General features: G+C 35.6%; 1 protein-coding gene across 2 annotated transcripts in view; it reads right to left on the reverse strand.

The window, feature by feature from the left end:
• Positions 1 to 21,568, reverse strand: part of LOC133310847 (chromatin modification-related protein EAF1 B-like) — a 32,771-nt gene extending 11,203 nt beyond the window's left edge. Inside the window, exons 1-21 of one of the 2 annotated variants that reach the window (XM_061511848.1) lie at positions 21,345 to 21,568; positions 18,470 to 18,660; positions 18,318 to 18,372; positions 18,138 to 18,235; positions 16,621 to 17,992; positions 16,391 to 16,510; positions 15,974 to 16,237; positions 15,555 to 15,746; positions 15,242 to 15,322; positions 15,016 to 15,073; positions 14,426 to 14,922; positions 14,086 to 14,136; positions 9,237 to 9,294; positions 8,936 to 9,132; positions 8,785 to 8,838; positions 8,594 to 8,674; positions 8,118 to 8,255; positions 7,886 to 8,002; positions 807 to 907; positions 490 to 705; positions 12 to 384 (exon numbers count right to left, since the gene is read on the reverse strand). In XM_061511848.1, the coding sequence (XP_061367832.1) occupies positions 12 to 384; positions 490 to 705; positions 807 to 907; positions 7,886 to 8,002; positions 8,118 to 8,255; positions 8,594 to 8,674; positions 8,785 to 8,838; positions 8,936 to 9,132; positions 9,237 to 9,294; positions 14,086 to 14,136; positions 14,426 to 14,922; positions 15,016 to 15,073; positions 15,242 to 15,322; positions 15,555 to 15,746; positions 15,974 to 16,237; positions 16,391 to 16,510; positions 16,621 to 17,992; positions 18,138 to 18,235; positions 18,318 to 18,372; positions 18,470 to 18,612 (4,266 nt within the window). In that variant the 5' untranslated portion in view covers positions 18,613 to 18,660; positions 21,345 to 21,568. Of the gene's footprint in view, positions 1 to 11; positions 394 to 489; positions 706 to 806; positions 908 to 7,885; positions 8,003 to 8,117; positions 8,256 to 8,593; positions 8,675 to 8,784; positions 8,839 to 8,935; positions 9,133 to 9,236; positions 9,295 to 14,085; positions 14,137 to 14,425; positions 14,923 to 15,015; positions 15,074 to 15,241; positions 15,323 to 15,554; positions 15,747 to 15,973; positions 16,238 to 16,390; positions 16,511 to 16,620; positions 17,993 to 18,137; positions 18,236 to 18,317; positions 18,373 to 18,469; positions 18,661 to 21,344 lie in introns of both variants that reach the window. The other variant, XM_061511847.1, reaches the window with a different exon arrangement.
• Positions 21,569 to 22,358: the final 790 nt, after the last annotated feature.

Consider the following 22,358-nt stretch of genomic DNA (forward strand, 5'->3'; position numbering starts at 1 on the left):
ACATTTCTCACCCTCATCATATGTATAGCCTCATGAGGTCTCAACATTGAGTTGCCTTGTCCAGAACCAACTCCAGACTGCATATTTACAGTGCTTGGCACCCCTATCATACTAGAGGGATGCATGCTTCCAGAATTAAGCATAGATGGCGATGCCATTCCTTGTAACCCTGGTCTACACTTCGCCATGCTTCTACTAATTCCACCCATCAAGCCCATACCATTTCCACCAGGCAGCATACGAACTCCACGATCACTTCCAGAAAGAGTCCCTGATAACGACATGCTAGACTGCTGGACGTTTCTTCCAGATAACATCTGATTATATTGTTGTATTCTCTGCTGCTCTTCCACTGATAAAGGTGAATTTCTTGGAACCCCATATCTAGTATCCCTAAAAAGAAATGCATCAATCGAGAGTAGAAAAGCAAAAGACGTTAATGCAAATTTAATTGCAAAGCAAGAATCTCCAGCAATAAAAAGCGCATACCTGACAGAGGGGGAAAGTGTACCAGATGGTGATGTTAAGTTATTGCCAAGAACCATACCAGAAGACCCTGGTAGTGAAGAATTAACCCCGGTATTAGGAAGTATTGATGGTACAGAACCTTGATTTGATAATGCCAAACCACCAGCATGAGAACCTTGATACCCAAGGGCTAGGACATCAGGGTTCGATGCATTCGTATCACAAAGATCAAGTGGCCTTCATTGAGAATTCAAACATAATTAAAATACTTGTGCCAAACAAACAAATCAGGTATACCAAAATTTCAAAACTACCGAAAAAAATAAAATAGAACTTACGTTAAAAGACCTCCATTCAGGTTGTTGGGGCAGACTTGGGAAAGAGCAATCACATGTGAATTATGGACAGGTACTAATTGTTTTAAATCCTTTTTATCAATCTGCAGTAAAACCAAACACTTTCTACTGAGAATCACGTCATAGAAACTAATGACAAAATGGACAACTTTGTTGATTTGTAATTTTCTATTGCTACAATTCTACTCCACACAGAAAATATATCCTTTAGAAATATTCAGAACAATAAGCAGTCATTTAGGTGTATTAAATCAGTATGCGATAGGAAAAAAAGGAATAACTTAAAAAAAAAGGTTGTACTGTGATGGAACCCAATTTATCAGATTAACACTAAACAGTGGAAGACTTTTTCCTTACACAGAAAACTCAATTGAAGACTCAAACAACACAGACTCAGAGAAACAAATGATACTTTCAATAATGGAAAATAATAAAAGACAACACACACAGGTGAACACTCTCCTTCTACTTGAAATAACTGATTCAATTACATAAAACTCTAAATGACTCTGATACTAATCCAGTCAGCAAATTAGTGTTGTAAGTCAATTCGTCAATTCACCTTGTTGTGAACATTGTGATGTCATGTTTCGTACCTTAAAATATGTAAAAGGAGCTCCGAGAAAATGCTTTATTTATGAAGATAAAGATCACATTCAGATTGTTAAATACTCAAATGCTGATTAGACAAGTTCCCCGACTAAAAAAAGGTCCAATTTGGGAATTGTGTTCATAAAAAATAATATAATATCATTGAAAAGTAAGAAGAAAGATGTGATCACAAGATCAAATGCCACAACAGTGTATCCAACCATGTCCTCAGCCACGTGCAAATTAATAAATTAAGTATAGTAAATTTAGTATAATAAAATTAGTAATCATAGCAATAAAAAATAGTATAATAAATTAAGTATATCTTTATGTATATTATATGAAGTTAGATATATTGGGTCTAGTATGAAGTGATGGATATTGATTGTCGTTAATATTGATTATTATTTAATTGGTAATGTAAATAATTATTTTGTAATAATAAGTTATATCAATTGTGATAATCCAGAGAAAAATAATACTAGTAAAATTATATTTATCCCTATGAGTATTATAATATTAAATGCTTTGGATTAGGATGAGTCAGCATCATCCTATAAGTCAGTCATGAGTCAACCATAAATCAACAATATCCTATCATAAGCCCATAAGAAAACTAAAAAGAAAGAAATCCTAAGAGGAAAAGGAAACAAATAATTCTAGGAAGAAAGAGGAAAGAAATTCTAAGAAGAAAAAGGAAACAAATGCTTATAGGAAAAAAAGGGAAACAAATTCTTTAAGGAAACATTTGCAACAAAGCGCATAGTCTAACAAAACCAAATCATTTCTAATTCCCAACATCTCTCCATTTCTCTTCTCTTCTTCTCATATTCTCTTCTTCTCTTTCTTCTTAATTAAAATTTTATTTTATTTTGAATTATTATTTCTTCTCTTCCAAAGAATTCATTAATCACGGAGACCAGGTAATTCTAATCCCTAGGTGATCTTAGATTAGTTTTGTATGAAAAATTGTATATCATGATCCTTAGGATATCATAGGTAATTTTTAAAATTTAAATTACTACATGTGATATTTAGAGTGTTTTTGGAAACTTTATTGGAAAAATAATAGGATTATTATTTTGGGAATAAATAGATGATGAATAATTTACAATATTTGATTAAATGATATAAAAATTATATGCGAATAAATGTGGATATTATGATTATGAAAAACTTTCCAAACATGTGATTTATGATTGAATTTGAAATTATGTGTGATTGTGATTAATTAATAATGGGAAGATAGTGTTTGGGATGATACCTCCTAAAGTGATAAACACAACCTTTGGACTTTATGCCTTCGATATTTATATGATGTGAAAAGATGTTATCCATTTTTCTCAAAGTGGTATCTGGCAGGGTATCCCGGGGTACTAGTAGCAACTTTGGAAAGAGGTGTGCACACTAGGAAGAGATGTTTTGATGATGGCCAAATTTGATTATATGTCATTGGCAGGGTTTCTCGGGTCACAGGATAGACTGATAGAGTTTACCATGGTTCTCTTCCCACTAGTGAACTAAATAAAGATAAATATAATGAATAATGAAATTAATATTTGATTTGATTATTATGTTTAAATAAAGATAAATATGATGAATAATGGAATTAATATTTGATTTGATAATTATGTAAATATTTGAATTATATTTTGGATTGGGATTACCAGCTTTTGCTGATTGTTTGTCTTTGTGTTTGTGTGCTGCAATGATCCTTCGAGGGAGCAGATTTTCAGTAAAGCAGGTTTCAAAGGTTGGGGCTAGCAGGTAGCAGTAAGAATAACGATTCGCACATTTCAAGCTAGACTTAGGATTTAATAAATGTATGAGATATTTATAGATTTTGGATTTACATTTTAAATTTTTAAATATTTACATCGAATATATTTTGGAATAAAATTATGATAAAGTTAGCTTTGCACTTGTCCCTATTATAGGTGTGGCGGTAATATTTCCCCAAATCAGTTATAGATTAGCTTTCGCAGTATTTATAAGATCCTAAATAATAATTAAATGTGAATTTTGGCAAATATATTATTACAAAAATGTTTATAAAAATTGTTAGAAATTTGGGGGTGTTACATTACCCAAATGAAATCAGTTTGTGATAACCAAATTGCATTGCACATTGCCTCTAATAGAGTGTTTTACAAGATGATCAAACATATTGGGATTGATGGTAACTTCATTCACTACACATTGCCTCTAATCAAGGTTTCATGATATGATCAAACAAATTGATTTTGATAGTCACTTCATTAGAGAGAATATTATTTGAAGCCATTGCCACTAGTTTTGTCTACTTCAGTGATCAACTTGCATATGTTTTCACTAAGCCTCTGAGAGGCCCTTACATATGTAAAAAGTTTGGTGCATATGATTTTTTTATATGCTCCAGCTCTTGAGGAAGTGTAGGTAACTGCAGGTAAGAAAGTAAATCATATCTTGGCGATTATGTAAATAGGATAGTCAGAATTTTGTAATTATGGAAATTAGGGTAATGTTGGTAAAGAATTTATTTTGTATTTATTATGTTTTGGCTATATAATCCTGTAGAAAATCTTTCTGCTTTTATTTCCTATTAATTAGTGATTGATTTTTTCCTTTAATAGGAATTTGATAGGGCTGATAACTCATGTTGAGCCATTCTTATCCATTTTTTTCTCATTTACTATTATTTAAATACCCCCTATCAGTGTAATTCAAATGTATCAATTTAGAAAACCTTTTTTTTTCATATTTCAATATGGTATTAAGAGCTAAGTTTTGTTCCATCCATAAAAAACCCTAGGCCAGCTCTAAAAATCAAAAGCCCTTCATTTTTATTTTATTTTTTCAATTATGTCTCAGCCAAACACGCATTGTTGCTACCGGAAACACTGTTCGCGCACTATTCACGTTGTTCGCCAGAGACACTGTTCTTCGAATCTCACACAATTTGTTCTACTATTCTCAAGCCATTTAGAAATTCCTTTCAACATAAAAAAAAACCCATTGTTCTTCACTAAAAAAACCCAAACTTGTTGTTTATTGTCGAAATCTTCATCTGCTAAGGCCGAATCACCAAAGTGAGGGCACCAGTCACCACAGAATCAAATTCTAAGCAGAAGCCAGCTGGTGGTCACCACAGTCAGAGCCTTCGGAAAATTTTTCCGACGGCTTCTGTTTTTCCTGGCAACTTTTTTGGGTGAACTTTTTTTTCTCTCAGGGCTTCACCTGTCTCTTCCGCTACGCCCAACACACAGTCATCTGAAAAAAGTTTGGCATTGCAAATCACAAGCTGTGTGGCCCTACAAGGTATTGCATTTCATGTCCACAATAACACTCGTTGGATTCTTGGTTCTGGTGCATCCGATCACATGACAGGTGATCCAACATTGTTTTGCTCTTACACTCCATGTTATTAGACTTCTCGAGTAAAACTAGCAGATGGAAATGTTTCACAAATCGCAGGAAAGGGGTCAGTTAAACTTTCTGAGGATATTACATTGACTTCTATTCTACATGTGCCGACTTTGGCGTGTAACCTCATTTCTATTAGTAAATTCACATCTGAGCTTGATTGCATTATAACGTTCTCAATTCATAGGTGTGTTTTTTAGGAACAAGGCTCCGAGCGGATGATTGGCAGTGCTAGAGAGGACGGAAGAATTTACTACTTTGAGGAGCTAACTCTTGTGAAGACTCAAACTGCCTTCGTGGAAAGCCGCCTCCCTAGTTTTCTTTCTGATTCTAGTACTAATGCAATGTTGTGGCAATGTAGATTAGGCCACCCCAATTTTTATTATCTTCAAAAGATGTCACCAAATATTCTTTGTACTAGTAATGTCAGTTCTTTCCATAGTTATCAAATGCGGATTGCGGCATGTCGCGGCCAACCCTGAAAAACGCTATAGCGTTATAGCGGGTTGCAGTTGCGAAAATAGCGGAATAGATATATGACAGAAATAATGACAAAAAGAAACATTTTTTAAAGGCAGAGATAGTAAAAGTGACAAAGAGAGACGCGGATAGACTAAAAATCCCTTAAATTTTTTCTGTTACACATTTAAATTTAGGACAAAGTTGACATTTTGCCTTATGATAGCAATATGGCCGCAAATGTGATGGCAATGGCCGCTATTGCGTTCCGGTGTGGCGCGGCGCGGTTTCTTGTAGCGAGGCACCGCAATGCCCATACGGCGTGGCTCGCGACGCTATTGCGGCGCAATTAACTACTATGGTTCTTTCTCTTGTGATATTTGTCCACTCGCAAGACACTCGAGTCATATCCTCCCACGGCTTATAAAGAATCTTCCCTTTTCTCCCTCATCCATAGTGATACATGGGGACCATCTCGTGAAAAAAACATTTCTGGTGCTCGGTGGTTTATCACCTTCATGGTTTATCAACAAGTACAAGGCAAGATTGGTAGCAAAAGGTTTCACCCAAACATATGGGATAGACTATCAAGAGACATTTGCCCGAGTAGCCAAGCTCAACACTGTCCGAGTTCTTCTGTCCTTGGAAGCTAATCTTGATTGGCCCCTACAGCAGTTGGATGTGAAAAATGCATTCTTGAATGGTGACCTACATGAGGAAGTGTACATGGATCCTGCACCCGGTTTTGAGAAAGGAGTTGGCCAAGTGTGTAATTTGAAAAAGTCTCTCTATGGGCTCAAACAATCTCTTAGAGAATGGTTTGAAAAGTTCACTCAAGCAGTCAAGAGGAAGGCATTCCTACAGGCACAAATTGATCATACCCTCTTCTACAAGCACTCTAAGGATGGTAAGTTTGCTATTCTTATAGTTTATGTGGATGATATAATTATTACAGGTGACGATCATGAAGAGCTAGATTCCTTAAATTATCTAGCAAATCAATTCAAATTGAAAGACCATGGAGACCTCAAGTACTTTCTTGGCATGGAAGTGGCACGAAGTAAGATTGGGATCACTATCTCCTAGAAAAAATACATCCTAGACCTACTTCAAGAAACAAGCATGTTGGGATGCAAACCAAGTGACACCCCTATGGAACCCAACATTAAGTTATGGATCAAAGATGGCAAAGAAGTAAATAAGGAACAATATCAGAGATTGGTTGATAAACTGATGTATTTGTCTCATACCCAACCTGACATCGCTTTCGTTGTAAGTATGATCAGCCAATTTATGCACTCACCAAAGGAGAAACATCTTAAGGCAGTTTACAAGGTCATGAGGTATATATCAAAAATACACCTAGTAGGGGACTCTTCTTTAACAATGGATACAACAGGATGGTTGAAATCTACACTGATGCTAGTTGAGAGAAAACCTACTTCAGGATATTGCGATGTATGGGGCAACCTGGTAACATGGAGAAGTAAAAAGCAAAATTGTTGTTGCGAGGAGTAGTGCCGAAGCAGAATTCAGAGAACTCGCTCATGAAGTCTATAAAGGAATTTGGCCAAGAAAACTTTTTGAAAAATTGAAGATCTGCTATTCTCTACCCATAAGGCTATAATGTGATAATAAGGCAGCTATAAGCATTGCTCAAAATCCAATTCATCATGATAGATGGAAGCATGTTGAAGTCGATCGTCACTTCATCAAAGAAAAATTAGATGATGGAAGTGTGTGCATGACATACATACCCACCAAAGAACAAACTGCTGATATCCTCACCAAAAGTCTGCATAGACTAGCATTTGAAGATCTGATTGGCAAGTTGGAAATGATCAATATCTATCTCCCAACTTGAGAGGGAGTGTAGAAAATCTTCCCGCTTTTATTTCCTATTAATTAGTGATTGATTTTTTTCTTTAATAGGAATTTGAATTTTGAATTTGCTTCTATAGATAGGATAGGGCTGATAACTCATTACTGAGTCATTCTTATCAATTTTTTTCTCGTTTACTCTTGTATAATTACCCCCTATCAGTGTAAATTAAATGTATCAATTTTAGAAAACCTTTTTTTTCATATTTCAATAAATCCATTATCTGATACATAGTTTAGACACACGGATTTCACCAAATGTCTCTCTTTCTCTCCTTCCTTAGCAAAACTGTTGGCTCTTGAAGTGGTATTTATACCACTAAACGGAATTCTCATTTTGAAGTTGCACTAACCAAATTCCATTGTTCATTAGAAGCACTAAAATTAACCATCTATCATTGAAGTTTTATTATCTCAAATAACCACTTATCATCTTATTAAACCACTAATATGAGTGGTTAACATAAAATAAAAATAAAAAAGACAAACTTTGGTGCACAAGGCTCCCAACTTACGAGACAAGGGGTGAAAGTCGATTTTACGCAACCTTATCCTTGCATTTTTGCAAAGAGGTTGTTTCTCAGACTCAAACATGTGACCTTCCAGTCATAAGAAACAACCTTACCGCTCCAAGGCTCACCCTCTACTAGTTAACATACAATAAATTCCAATTTTAAATGTCACTGCATAATAGAATCTGTTCCGACATAAATGCTTTGGATTCACACCTGATTCTTAAGGTAATGTTGCTTCTGCCCAATGTTTATAATTTTCTCAAAATGAGACTTCAGGGTATCCTCTTCCTTTGGCCCTTGCAAACGTTGAAACAACTGCCTGGCACTACCCTGCAGAAAATACAAAAGAACCAATCAAAGCTGGAAACTGTAGGACAACCATGAAGTTCTCCTAATATGTCCAAATATAATAAATGATCAAAAAATTAAGAAAAACATTTCATGCCTTAGGAATTCCAGGTAAAGTAGAAGGGTAAGATTGTGGAGACCCTAAATCTTCAGCGCTATCTGCATCATCCCCAGCATTTCCATCCATTAAAAACTTATGACGCTCCTTGCACTCTTTTGGATTGCGAAAGATACACTGGAAATATTGTAAAATGTCATGCTGTCAATGAAAATGTAATTAAATCCCAAATAACACACCAAATTAAAAATAAAATAAAATACAGCAGTTAAAGCTTCATAATGACACAGCATTACAAAATTTAAAAAATATGACAAATGTACACCAAAGTTCTCCCACTTGCTAAAATTTTGTTCATACAAGTTATATGATAGCTGTTATCCTATGAAGCTGGAGGTGCAACAAGTGGCAGTCAATGATAAGATCTTTTAAGTTGAATGATTTTCAGTAATGTATAAAACAGGTCCTGCAACTGTGGCACATTTCTTCTTACACCATATTTGCATATTATTTACCTTGATTTGAAGAGTACTGTTGATAGCATCACTCACAAGCTCCCAGTTTGGACCCATATCATGCACCAGGACAACAAGAGCCTGAAACCGGTAGGACAGTAAGGATAAGCCTTTTACATGAGTATTGAAGTTTAAATATTTATTACAAGTGCAAGAAAAAAAATTGAGACAGCTAATGATCTCCAAAAAACCTGATCTTCAAATAGTGACCAAGGACGTCCAGAACCAGGCTGTCCAGCAGAAACCTATTAGGAAAAAAAATAATAAAAATATAAACAAATCGGCAAAACCACATAAGAAAATTTGCCAGCATATGATCATCTAAGTTCACACCAAAATTACCTTCAGTGATTTAGCTTTCCGGCCCCTATCTCGCACATTAATGATCTTAATAAATTTACTAGGATTGGGCATGTTACTCATTTGCGAAGCAGCTGGGGAAGGAATAGAATTAGTCATTGAAGCAATATTGTCCAAAGCATTATCAAGTGATTGCTTCATTATCTTAGGCTTCTTCCCATTATGTTGCCCGTACAGACCTACAGAACAGGACAGTTGAATATGTAAAGCATGAAGAAAACAGAATACTAATTGTATATAAAACAAATATCTAGAGCTATAATCAGATAACAAGTAGTTTTACCACTACTTCCATAAGATTCAAAGTGATGATAATCCAGTCTCTTCTTGGAATGATCTTTCTGCATTGAGAAAACATCACCAGAACAACTAATTAGAAAATAATAATCATAAACAGAGTATACAATATAGTTAAAAATACCTACAGAGAGTAGGGGATTTAGGTATTATCCTAGGTTCAAATTAATATAACTTTCAAATGTACCAACCAAAAAAAAAAGACAAGACACACAATCTTCTGATGTAAAACCAGATTTATTTAAAATAATTCAATACAAGCTCCCAACTAGTGCTATCAAACCCGGCTCAGACCAGCTGGATCAGCTGGGAAAGCCATATAACTAGTTCGGGTTGCACAATAAATAGGACATGTATGTGAACAGGCATGAGCCAGTTTGACTTGGCCGGTTTATTAATAAACCAGTGGACCGGTCAGTTCACAAAAAACAAGGTCATTCATTAAAACAAATGAAACAACATCTTCCTGTCTGACAGCTTGGTGCTTGTTCAAGAGAGACATGCAACATGGTGGTGGGGCTGTCTAGTTGAAGTGGATGCAGAGACCTTTAATGGATGTCCACCGAGAGAGGTGGATATATTCACTTGATGATGGATAGACCAGCAAACTTCAACGGATGATGGTGGAAGGGATTTCTCTCGGTCACATGAATCATCTATCACTGGTTGTCGTCCAATAGGGAAATTACGATGCTTTGCTTCGGATCTAAGGAGCTTGTGGAGGAATGAAAACCGAGTTGAGTCATTGCGACAAGGGTGACTTCTTTGATGCAATTTCTAAAACCAACGGCAACTCTACCTATGGTAGTTTTGATTTGGGTGATGGAGGCTATGGTTTTTTGTGAAGTAGGAGCAAATAAAGTTAGAGGGTGTCTTACTTGGGGGAAGGTAGTAAAACAAGATTTAATAGAGAGGGATATAGATTGGCGGACGGTGTATCTTAGGACGGAATGGAGAAAAGCTATAAGCATGGTGGAGGGGTAAAACCGTTTTTACTCCTATGTTCCAGACGATCCCTTTTTAGTCCTTTTTCTCTTTATCTCCCCCCTCTCTTTTATTCCATTTTTCCTTTCAATCATTTTATCTTACCTATTTATTTTTGTGTTTTTCTTTTTCTTTATTCCCTATTTCCTTTTTATGTTATTTTTTTTATTTTTTTATCTATTTATTTTTTATTTTTTATTTCTTACCTTCTTATTCTTTTCTGTCCCCTATATATCCTTATTTGAATTTGAATTTAATTTATTTTTCTTTATAATTGTTTACTACTTTTGTATGGATAATATATATATATATATATATATATACATAAAAGTTTATTTTTATCATTTTTTTTTCTTCAATCTTTCCGTACCTTTTTTTTTGGGTTTCTCTGCCACCTACCTCAACTAGTTTGGAATAATGGTGTTATTGATGTTGTTATTATTATCTATGTTGGTTTATGTTATAATATTTCTTTTTCAGATTTAGTATGAATTTTTATATATATATATATATATATATATATATATATATATATATATCCAGTTCAACCTCGTTGAACTAGGAACCCAGTACCCCGGCCGAATCAGTATTGAGACAGAGTTTTATAACATTGCTCCCAACTCAACCCACAATACTTTATTTGGGATAAAATTAGGCATTTGGCTTCTATCTGCTGCAAAAGCACATGGCCTTTATAAAGGGGTTTGCCTAGTAAATATGTATAGGGACTGGGCAGCTTTGTGTTCGTAGCAGGGCCCCAAATTAGGAAAGTGAATGAGAGAAAAATAAGGGTGCACCTAATAATCTAGTTGGGCCAGGTCTTGTTAGTAATAATAGTTAGAGTTATTGATATTGTTAAATATATTAGATATAGTCAAATGATATTAATGATATTGTTAGATATAGCAGATAGAGTTACCAGATATTAATTAGAATTAACCACTGTATCTAACATGGTTAATTAATATTAGTAACTCTATATACAATATCTGACAATATCAATTAAAATCGTGTAACTCGATCTACTAAATCTAACAATATCAATTAATATCAGGTTACTTTGTATAACATATCTAACAATATCAATAAATATACAGTAACTTTATCTATCTAACAATATCAATTAGCTCTATTATTAGCAACAAGGCTAGCCCAACTAGATCATCGGACCAACCCATATTTCCCCTCACATTAACCTCTAAAACAGTTTGGGATAAAGGTATTACTGATTTTGATTCACCTCTAAAACAGTTTGGGATAAAGGTATTATCGATTTTGATTCACCTCTTAATCAGTGTCAATCTAAAATTCTATCCAAGAAGGACTTTGCAGAATCCTGATACGAACCTTGGGAGAATCTCACCCCAAAAGCTAGCTCATAAGGTAGGAGAGCCTAAAGCCCATACAAACCCTGCACCAGAACCTTATATTTTCAATGTGGGACTCGAAATCCCATACCTTGCAATTTTATCGTAACATCTCACCACGCTCCACAGCCCCGGCGCTCACGTGGCCTGGCTTTGCGCTAGTCTTTTACTAGCCCAAGGCCAAACACTGCAATGCCAATATTGCGGTTGGGAGACATAGTGGAAGACTTAAATACCAATTAATACGAAACTTGGGAGAACCTCACCCCTAAAGCTATCTTATAAGGTAAGAGAGCCCAAAATCCATATAAACCTCACACCAAAACCTTATATTTCCAATGTGGGACTCCAAGTCCCATATCTCGCAATTAAATCATAACAAATCCCCACCATCGAAACGAAGAAAGGGACTGAACCTTCATTGGTACCATCACCTCTTGTATTTTTTCCCCGTCCACTACTCCTTTGAGCTCAAAAAAGATCTTCACTTTGATCATCAATCCATTTGCGTCCTCTCCCCCTCCCTCCATAAAAAAGGAGAAAATCAAGCTTCCTCCATCAATCTTCTTCGACTTCTAATATTGAACCCACTATCTACCCATTACTCAACCCATCTTCTGCTCCTTTGTTAGACCCATGCACTAAACTGCTATTTCTCGAGGAATTTGTGCCTCTGAATAAATGCCAAGATAAACCTTCCAACATCTCTTCAAGTTCCTTGAATTTTTCGGTCCCTTCTTGCTTGGACCCAATCCTCTTTAATGCTTTTCATCCTAGAATCCTCTTTCCAAGAATTCCAAAAGGGCTTCCATTGTATGCACAATGAACAACTTCGTGAAGTTTTAATATGAGAATATATGACCACAACATCTTGGTTGCAATGGCCGCCTCAACCACAGTAGGCTGTAATTGTAGACAGCATCAGCCACATTGACCTGCATCAGCCTCCAACACAACCACTACTTCAAATTTTACGCCTGAACTCCCTAAACAGGGAAGTCTTATACCAGTCAATATGACCATAGTTATTAATTGTTGTTAGCAGCCCACCCCAAAAATGCTATAGCAGTATAGCGAGTAGCAGTATAGCCCCTACAATGAAATCCATTTATATTGGGTATAATAGGCACTAACTTAAATTAGATAAGTATAATTAACTTACAAAAATGGTAACTAAACTTAAAGGATCAGTATACTTACCTTAAAAAAATATTATTGAGTAACTATAATCTATACATCATAATTAACACATTATCACTTTAAATTAAAACAATTATGTAATATAAAATATATAAAATAATATATCAATTATTAATTTAATATTTTCACAAAATTTACCTAACATAATATGCACTAGAAAATGGAGATCGAAATTGAGTCAGAATATGAGATGTTTTTTGGCCTTGGCTTGCTGCAAAATGAGTGAGAGAAAGAGATACCGAAATATTCCTTAGCTTCACTGAAGATTGAAACAGTCCAAGAGTTCATAATATTTCTTTGCTTCCCACTGGATATGAAAACAGAATCAAAGAGCAATGGAAATTGTTCCATAGTCGAAGAGATTGTACCGTAAGCTTGCTTGAAATGGGAGAGGGAGTTTCCGGAATATGAGAAAGAGAGAGACTGAAATAGAGGCGGATGCCGGAGACAGAAATTTAGAAGGAAAGTGTCGAGATGGAAAAGTTTGTCCATTATACCCTTAAAATTAAATGGTTAGACTATTTTACCTTTAAAATTTCATCTCCTTCATCGAAGCCGTAAAATCGTGCCCCTAATACTGCAAACCGCAACTTGAGAAAGCGGCCGCTGCGGCTGCTACCGTAAATAGTAGCATTGCGTGCGAATTGTTGTGGCTGGGTGCCACTAGCCGCTACCAGTGCATTATAGCGTGGATAGCACCGCTATTTGCATCTATGAATATGACTAAGCTATAATTGAGATAAATGATGTAATCTTTATTGATAGAACAAAATGTCTAAATTGGTATCAAGGTGATAACAAACAGTGATATCGAACTATATATAGAACATAGGACTATAATCACTCCTACTCTTACTCTACCCTAACTTCCTCTCTCAATCCATCAATAACTGTCCTAACTAACTCCTCACCTCCCCTTTTATTTCTATTTACACGTGTAAACAGTCCCCTTCTCTCTTTTCTAATTACGTGTGGTCCCTAACATTGACCTTTTCTTCTGCAAGCCCAAGATCCAAAAAATATTGCTTGGCCCAGCCCACAATAACCAATGAGTTATTAAAATTAAATCCAAGTCTAGTGGAAGTTTAACAGCAATAGCTTCACATCATATATCCAGAATGTGAATATTCTTGCCAAAATAGAGCTATCATGTTAATTATACATACTTATAAATACAGCTTACTCATGCCAAATACACACGGTCAGTGATTCAAATTTTGTTTCATAATGATGAAAAGGGAAGATTGCTATTGCATTAATGAAATTTCATTTACAAAAAGTTACCTGTTCATTTAGAACAGAATCCAACTGCCATCCCTGATCATATGCAGAACCCTGTAGAAATAATTGTTACGAAAATACAATTCCAACTTTAATAAAAAAAGGGTGTTGTTTTTCTCCTGTTTGTTGGAGAAAACAACATTTACCTACAGACTCAAACTTCAAGTGGGACCCACCACTAAAGAAATTTAAAAAATAAACTCAACAAAAATTTCGATGAGTCTATAGTAGGAGAGTTCAATTTTCCTGTTGCATAAGAATTGATTTTCCCATAAAAAAAATACCCATACATGTTCAAAAATAAGTATGCCTTAGAGTAATATATATACAAATTGATGATTACCAAAATCTTTGCCTTCTTCTTCTTCTTTGTTTTAATGTATGTTTCTGCACAGTCATAAGATAACCGCTTTTCAAAATCTGTTACTGACTCCACCTCCATACTTTTCTGGATCAAGGGTCCAACATGTGAAGTACTCTGGTCATCGTGAAAGGAATTGGTATCTCCGCTCGAAGCATCTGTCTTGGCTTGTGATTGTAGTGTCCCGGTGTTGACTGTGAAAGGACTTACAACTCTATGTCTAGTGGTTGTACGCATGCGTTTTGTTGGTATTGACCCAACATTTAAGCTAGCAGGCCTTTTTTCAAATAGCATGGATGGTCGAGTTCCAGTTGTGTACTGTACATAAGGCAAATCAGTCCTAGCATCACCAGAATAAAACTTCAAGTTTTTATGTTTCTTCAGCACAGATTTTGATGACTTGCTACAGTCACTAGGCAAGTAATAAGCGCTGGTTTCTCCTTCTTCCTCGTCATATGTATTCTCTTCAGACCCAAACTCTACATTTCAATTTATAAAAAGAAAATTGTAACAGGTTCCAGACTAACCAACAATGCACTCAAAAATCTGAACGTAAGTAGTCTCAATAGTACCTGCTGCAGTATCATATACAGATGTTTCAAGTTCCTCTTGAATGCTACTCCCAGTTTTCTGAAAAATTTTAGTTCATTGTCACCAATAAATTAAAATAAAAGATAATAGAAACATGTTCACATTCAAATTTCAACCAGTAAGACTAAAACCTCATTCCCGAAACAGCTATACCATCCAGGAGGATATAAAAGACAGTAAATGGAGTATCTTTGATCATAAAGTTACCTCGTACTGTAGGAAATGAAATTCAACAGATTTTCTGTATGTTTCCATCCCGGAATGAGGAACTTCATAGAAGAGGCTTTCCTATAATTTTGAAATGACATGTGAAATAGTTATTTGCTTACATCGATTATAATATATTCACAAAAATCATCTATTAAATCATAAATTAGATTAAAAGGTCACATCCAATGGACTTCAAAAACAATATAGGATTTAGCTAACATCATGTCACAAATGAACATGTGACACACACACGCATGGTAACTTAAAAATAAATATTTTAACCAGAATCAAACAGTAACTTGTCTCATACTTCATTTAGATGCTCCTCCCATGACATGTCCACAGTGCCTGAGTCAAAATTCTTGTCAGGTGTTGCTGGTGCTTCTGCTTGGGAGGAAATCCCATGAGATCTACTATCCTTTAAAAACCTTAAAGCATACGCATGAACTTTCAGTGCTGTATGTTTTATGGGATTTTGTCCCTCCAAAAATTTGCTTGTGTCCTGACCAAAACCACCAGCATTCAAGTATCAATAACAAAATAGCTAAAAACAATGGTGTACCTTAAGTAGCACCATTTGACTTCCAAGTTAATGATTTCCTGACAGCAACTAATTAAACAGGTTAAAAAAAGAAGAAACCATAAGAGTGAAAACCTAGCAAAACATTGACCAAATTCATATATTAGGTTCCTTTTGTAGATAGAGTAAAAAAGGACAACGAAAATAACCTGCATCACATTGCTATTTCTTCTTTGGTCCTCAGAAGCTTCATTTGCATCAACTTTCCCAGATTCAACAACACAGCTAATGTCAGGCTCATCATTGTCTAGACGAAGCTCAGCTGAATCCCAAAACTGCATGACAGCCTTTGCAATCCTGTGAGCCAAAATTTTTACCCCCTTATGTTTGTCTAGTTTTTCAAATCTTAACCGACAATTAAAAGCTGCTCGATGACCCAATTGTGCAGCAGCAGTTACCTTCCAAAGACGCTCCTATAAATACATTTTTGGGGGGAAAAAAGCATTTTAAGAGTCAAATATAGAAATTCAATTAAGGTTTGGTAACTTCCCAGCTTGTAAAAGAAAAAGATTTGTGCAGAAGGTATGGGGGAGCACAATATCATTAAAAGGTTTAAAAGATAAAACCTGTGCAAAATCATTTGCCAGCCATGCCATTTCCTCAAGGACAAAACCCCAGTGTGCCTTTATGTGGTTCCATGTGGGTAATGTGCAAATAGATAACTCCAAAATTCTCTTCCGCTTGGCCTGTTTAGTGTATTATGGTGTCAGACCTTAAAAGTTTACTGAACAAACATCCAAAATTTGACAAAAAATGTACACATTAATCACTACAACTGGAAATAGAAAATGGAGACCTCTATAATTCGAGCTTCTTCCAAAATAGAATCTTCATGAGCTCTGTCTGCTAACTTCATATGGTGCGCAGGACATGGTTGACAGTCAGAGGTCGCATTCGTAACCTTTACAGCCGGAGCAGTCTCAGGAGGTTCTGAAATTGACACATCCACAGAAACCTGATGTTTTTCACAGCTGTTTTCCTTGACAGATTTGGAATGATCCAACAAGACAGTATATTTATCAGCTTTTGATATGGTACTGTCGTTTTGATGCACTCCCTCGATATTTGACATGCAAGAGCTGTTAAGATTGATATCTTCCTCGGCTTTGACAATATCACCACTACCAGAATGATTTTGATAACCAGCATCATGTTCATTGCTAACAGTAGTACCATTTGCACTTATGGTCTTATTCCTATCTTTCACAACTTCACAACCAGCAAAGTTTAGTTTCTTCTCTAATGCAAATGTTTGCTGCATAGTATTTCCATTAGCATCAACCTTCTTTGTATTAGTACATATATCACTATCATTATTTACATCTCTACCTAAACTAGTTTGTGTGCGGGAGGGCTCTGAATAGAAATTCTTCAAGCCCAATACAGCAATGCTATTTTGGCATTCATTTGGTACACTTTTCCTGTCTACTTCTACGTTGTCAAACCCATTTGGCTGGCCATAATACGTTCCATTTTCGGGTTTTATAGTAACTACATGAGGTGGAGGCTCATGATTGACTGGAGCTACAGGCTCCCTTACTTCAACTACATTAGCTTCTCCAAAAGCCATGAGATCTGGGTTTTGTACAATTTCATGTTGAGAACGTAAAGTTTCATGACTTTCTTTTAAGTTTCGATTCAGGATAATGTCCAATTTATCTTCGGGAACACTAGCACTGCCACTAGTGGATTGATGATCTCGGATCCCAACCAATTCATTATTCAATGTATTAGTTGACAGATTCTTAGTAACAATATCACCATTTAAACTAGTAGGCTTTGGCTTAGAAACAGAAGGTATATTATGGTCCTTTTGGTTATTTGTTTCAGAGATTAACCCCATCCCTTCCCTTGAAGCTCCCCGAGGACCATGATTTGGTCTGGATCTGTTCCTTCGCGTATATGGCCGGAAAATAGCAGAATCTTCAGTCTCCTTAGCATTTTGACTTCCATCAATTTGAGAAGATTGTTCTGATGGAGCAATAGCATTCCTTGTATTTGAATGCAGGCACCTTTTTTCACTTTCAGGCAACTCATTTTCACCATCAAAAAGTAGGAGATTATCAGCAGTATTAGGTTCATTAACCGAAGGAGCCCCTGGTCTAGCACTACTGTCAACCGAGTCACCATGAGGGGAGGCAGCCAATGCAAAACTATCTTTTCTTTCACTGAGATCATGTTAAGAGAGAAAGGACAGGAGAAAGAAGCAATCGAGAATCATTAAGAAAATTAATACACAAAAAAGATAATCATGGACAGTAGCACACATACATGTGAGTAACACAAGGGGAAATCAAGATATGAAAAGCCAACCTGGTCACAAACTGCTCGTGATACTGATCAGCGAGTGAAGTAGACTGGACACTAGCTGAAACAGCATTCCCAGACTTGAAGTCTAGAGGATTCCCACCCTGCACTTACAAAGTACATGTGACCATCATTTACATTAAAGTATTGTGGGATATAAAGTGAAAAAGATCAAAACTTTCATACTTTTTCAAGAAATTCTAGTTCTCTTCTTCTTTCTTCACGAACATCATACTCCTCTCTGATATCAATATGCAATAGTAAAGCATAAGAATGGATTGGCAGTGAAAAACATAATTAAACATATAATGCAACCTCATGAAGGGTTTTCCCATCACCTAAGCTCTGCTTGAGCTTTCTCAATTGCTACCCGGTGCGGAGAGATCTTCAGACCTATACCAACTCCACCGTCAACCACTCCTCCCATGGAATCAACCTCAGCATTTACAATGACAGCAGATCCTGAGTTATATCCATGCATTCCCAACCCCTAATATCTAAGACCTTCACTTCCCATCCATTAATGAATCTGCCAAATTTGTGAAGAAAAAAGGGCAAAGAAGGCATAAAATACAAAACAACTCCTAATTATATTAAAAAAAATCATTGAAATATTCAGAAACAAAGACTTCCCATTAGTCAAACATTAGAATGTTAGTATGTTAACACTATTTGATAGCAATACACAACGTAAACCGACATGAACTGAAATAAATTAATTAATTGTTCCGAACAGGATTTTGACCCTAGGCCCAAAGGCAAGGAAGCATGCAGTTAAGGGACTAGCAACCTCGGCCTCACCAATTAGTTAATGCATATTTCTGTAGAATCTTTAGAGAATCAGTTATAAAGGATCACAATCCTTGATATCCTCTCCCGATCAGTTGTCAAGGGATAGAAGAATCTCTCTAAATCCCATATTGACAATCAATTACTTTCTAAGCAAGCATCTCTCCACTGTATAAAAGGGACTAGGCCCTCAGGTACTGGATCTAACGTGGACTTTTAGCCTCCTAATACATATACTAACTCAAGTGTCCAAGTGCCTTTGCAATTACACCCTCACTGCTCAGAACAGCCACACCCGGAGCCTCTAGCAACCATCAACAGTCTTGCCCAAGGTCAGGTAACCTCCAACCCCAAATCTTGGCAGAACATAAATTTACAAGAAAGATGCTCTTTAAAAAGTTTGAAATAGGTGACCTGCTTTTCATTAGGTTTTAGTTCACTATCTATTAAAGTGGACTAGACTTTACTCAAGGCAAAACCATTTAATTAGGATGTCAAAAGGACCAATGGTCGTGACATTCCTTGTTGGCTATATATAAAAAGGGGAAGGATGTAGAACTCTAAAGACCTAAGTTATGCAACTATTATGTATCAGGAAGGAAGAAAATCATGGCATGTTTATATTTTGAAATGCAAGCTAGTGTATTTCCGCAGTTGAATGAAACAAAAAATCAAGATGATCATAAGTCAGAAGATAACATCATTATATTTAAAGCAAGGGTATCAGATAACAATTCAAATCTTTAATTGCCAAACTAATTTTGAATTGTGAATCGTATATCATATTGAATCGTAAGATTCAGAAAGACAACAAAAAATAGCTTGAAATATACAACTTAAATTATGAATAATGCTCAATATAATAATTTTTACTATGAACTACAAATAGAAAAAACAACTTAAGCACTATCACAAAACAAAATCTTAATCATAACTGAGTCACATAACGTGACTGCATACATGTTTAAGAAGGAAAAAAAACAGAACAATGATAAAGCCAAATGTGGTAAATATAGAGCAAGCGAGTGTTGTGCAAAGCCTCTATTTCTAAAAAATGATACATATGGATGGAAGAGCCAATGGAATAATCAAATAAGGTGCATTCCATAGCACTCCTTTAGTTTCTTTACATTTATATTAAAAGATTATTTGCCTTTGCAATTTCTTTTACAAGTCAATAAAAAAAAAAAGCAGAAAAGGAAAAAAAATTAATGAATTGTTGAATCGTGCAAATCATATCGGTGATACGAAACCACACCAAGTCATGCATGTATATACGATTCAAAGCCATTTTTGATTATTCATATAATCCAAATAGCTGGATTGCCAAATCGTATTGAATCGTGCAATTTGAATATTGAATCATGCAAATCTAACAACTATGGTTTAAAAGTAAGAACAACATATACAGTCCTATAGACAAGAGGAACATTTATAGACTAGGAAGCACCACAGAGGGGGACAGAAAATATCATCATGACCTGTCCACTGCTGACTAGGATAAGAATTAAATTCTCTCCATCATGCCCTACCCATTGCTGACTAGGATAACTTCTTGATGAAATAAGGATTCGGAAATCTTGGGAGAGAATATTTTTCAGTTTTCAAGTATTCTAATTATATAGAGGGTAGGGCTGTATTGGTGTCAGGCAGATTATTGGATATTGGCTTATTTTGGGAGAGGCCAGAGTATGGGAATTTTATTTATCTTTACAGTTTGTTTTACTTTTCCCCATATTTCATTTCCATTTCCGTGTATTTCTGTTTTATTGTATGAACTTCAGTTCCAGTAATAAAATTACCCGCATTCATTCCATTTCCTTTCTTTGTATTAATTGTTTGAACTGAAAATCCATCAAAGTCCTATAGACAAGACGCACATCCAAAATAATGTCCAAGTTGAAAGCACAAAGGCAACAAGCAAATGCATAAGCAGATAGAAGTAAAATGCCAACTTCTAGCAACAAGCAAAGAAGTATGGTAGTTAATACTAAAGTACTATTCTCTATACTTAAAAATATATATATATTGGGAAACTATTGCAATCATGAAGGTTGCCGCCAATAATTTTTTTTTTTTTCCATCAAGTTAACCCACATCACGAACCACACTTTTATGCTTCAAATTACTAGCCTGCCACTCAAAAGATACGCATTCTATTTAGTTTTCCAATATGGGTACACAAATCCCCTGCATTTAATAGCAAATTAATGCCTAGCACCCATAAACATACAAACCTGAATGCATTTCCAACACAATGCACAACACAGTCCCAACGAGACAACCATCCAGCACAATTCGCCCCATAAAGTGAAGACCTAACAACACCAATTTCCACGAATTCCCCCAATTTACACGATTCTAGGGTTTCCATAGGAATAGACGAAAATGCCAAAAACACAACAATTAAGGCAAGAGAAACACCTTATTTCACAAAAGGGTCGCGGAAATGGATGGTAGGGCACAACATGAGACCCCAAAGAGGCCAATTCAACTCGAAATTATTCTGTCCTAGGGTTTTGGAAAAGGGAAACTTTGTTCACGAATTGGCCCTGGAACCTAACATGTAGCAGCAAATGTCAGCGATGGAAGCAATTCTGAGTGTTGTTGAGGAATCCAAGATCACCAATTTGGGTTATCGTGGTGGTGATTTTGCTCCTCTATACGCGCACGTTGGTTGTTCTTCGTGCGTGTGGGCGTGCAGAGGACTATGCGAGTTGTGGGCTAAGCATGAAGACGACGACGTAAAAGGGGGCTTTTGAGAATTTAGAATTCCATTTTAGGGCCTTCTATTTAGTGCATTTTTCATTTTCAAATAGTTCAATGAGCTATTTATTGTTTTATGTTTGTGGAATAAATTTTCGGTGCTACTGTTGCAACAAAGATTCAGTACATCTCACCAATAGAAATATTACATGTCAGCTAAAGTTTTTTTTTTCTGCCAATTTTTTCTCTCTCATGATGTGTAATGTTCCCATTAATAGAATGCATTGAATCTTGGTGAGTAACACCAAAAATTTATTCATGTGTTTAACATACCTTGCATTGATTTTCGGATGATGATAACCTATGTAGCACCGATACGACACGCGACACGTGACACGACACTCCGACACGTCAATCCTAAAAAATTATAGATTTCGACAAGTAGGGACACGTTTTAATATTAAATAATATTTTTAATTTATATAGTGTATATTTCATTTAATATTTAATAATTTAACAAAAAAATAAAACTAAATTAATAATACCCATCAACACGTTATAAAGATGGAAGCTTTAATAAAAAAAATAAGAACTGGGATGAGAGAGAGATCTAATATCAGATAGAGAGATCAAATCATATTAGAGAGAGATCAGAGACAAGAAGATACAACAAGAGCGTGACAGTAATTGACAACAATGATGCTGAGATGATCTCTTATCTACTTAAGGAGA

The sequence above is a fragment of the Gastrolobium bilobum genome, unplaced genomic scaffold (assembly GCF_033153095.1).
Source record: "Gastrolobium bilobum isolate Gb01-03AN ecotype WA unplaced genomic scaffold, APGP_CSIRO_Gbil_v1 utg1262, whole genome shotgun sequence".
In the NCBI taxonomy this organism is placed as follows: domain Eukaryota; kingdom Viridiplantae; phylum Streptophyta; class Magnoliopsida; order Fabales; family Fabaceae; genus Gastrolobium; species Gastrolobium bilobum.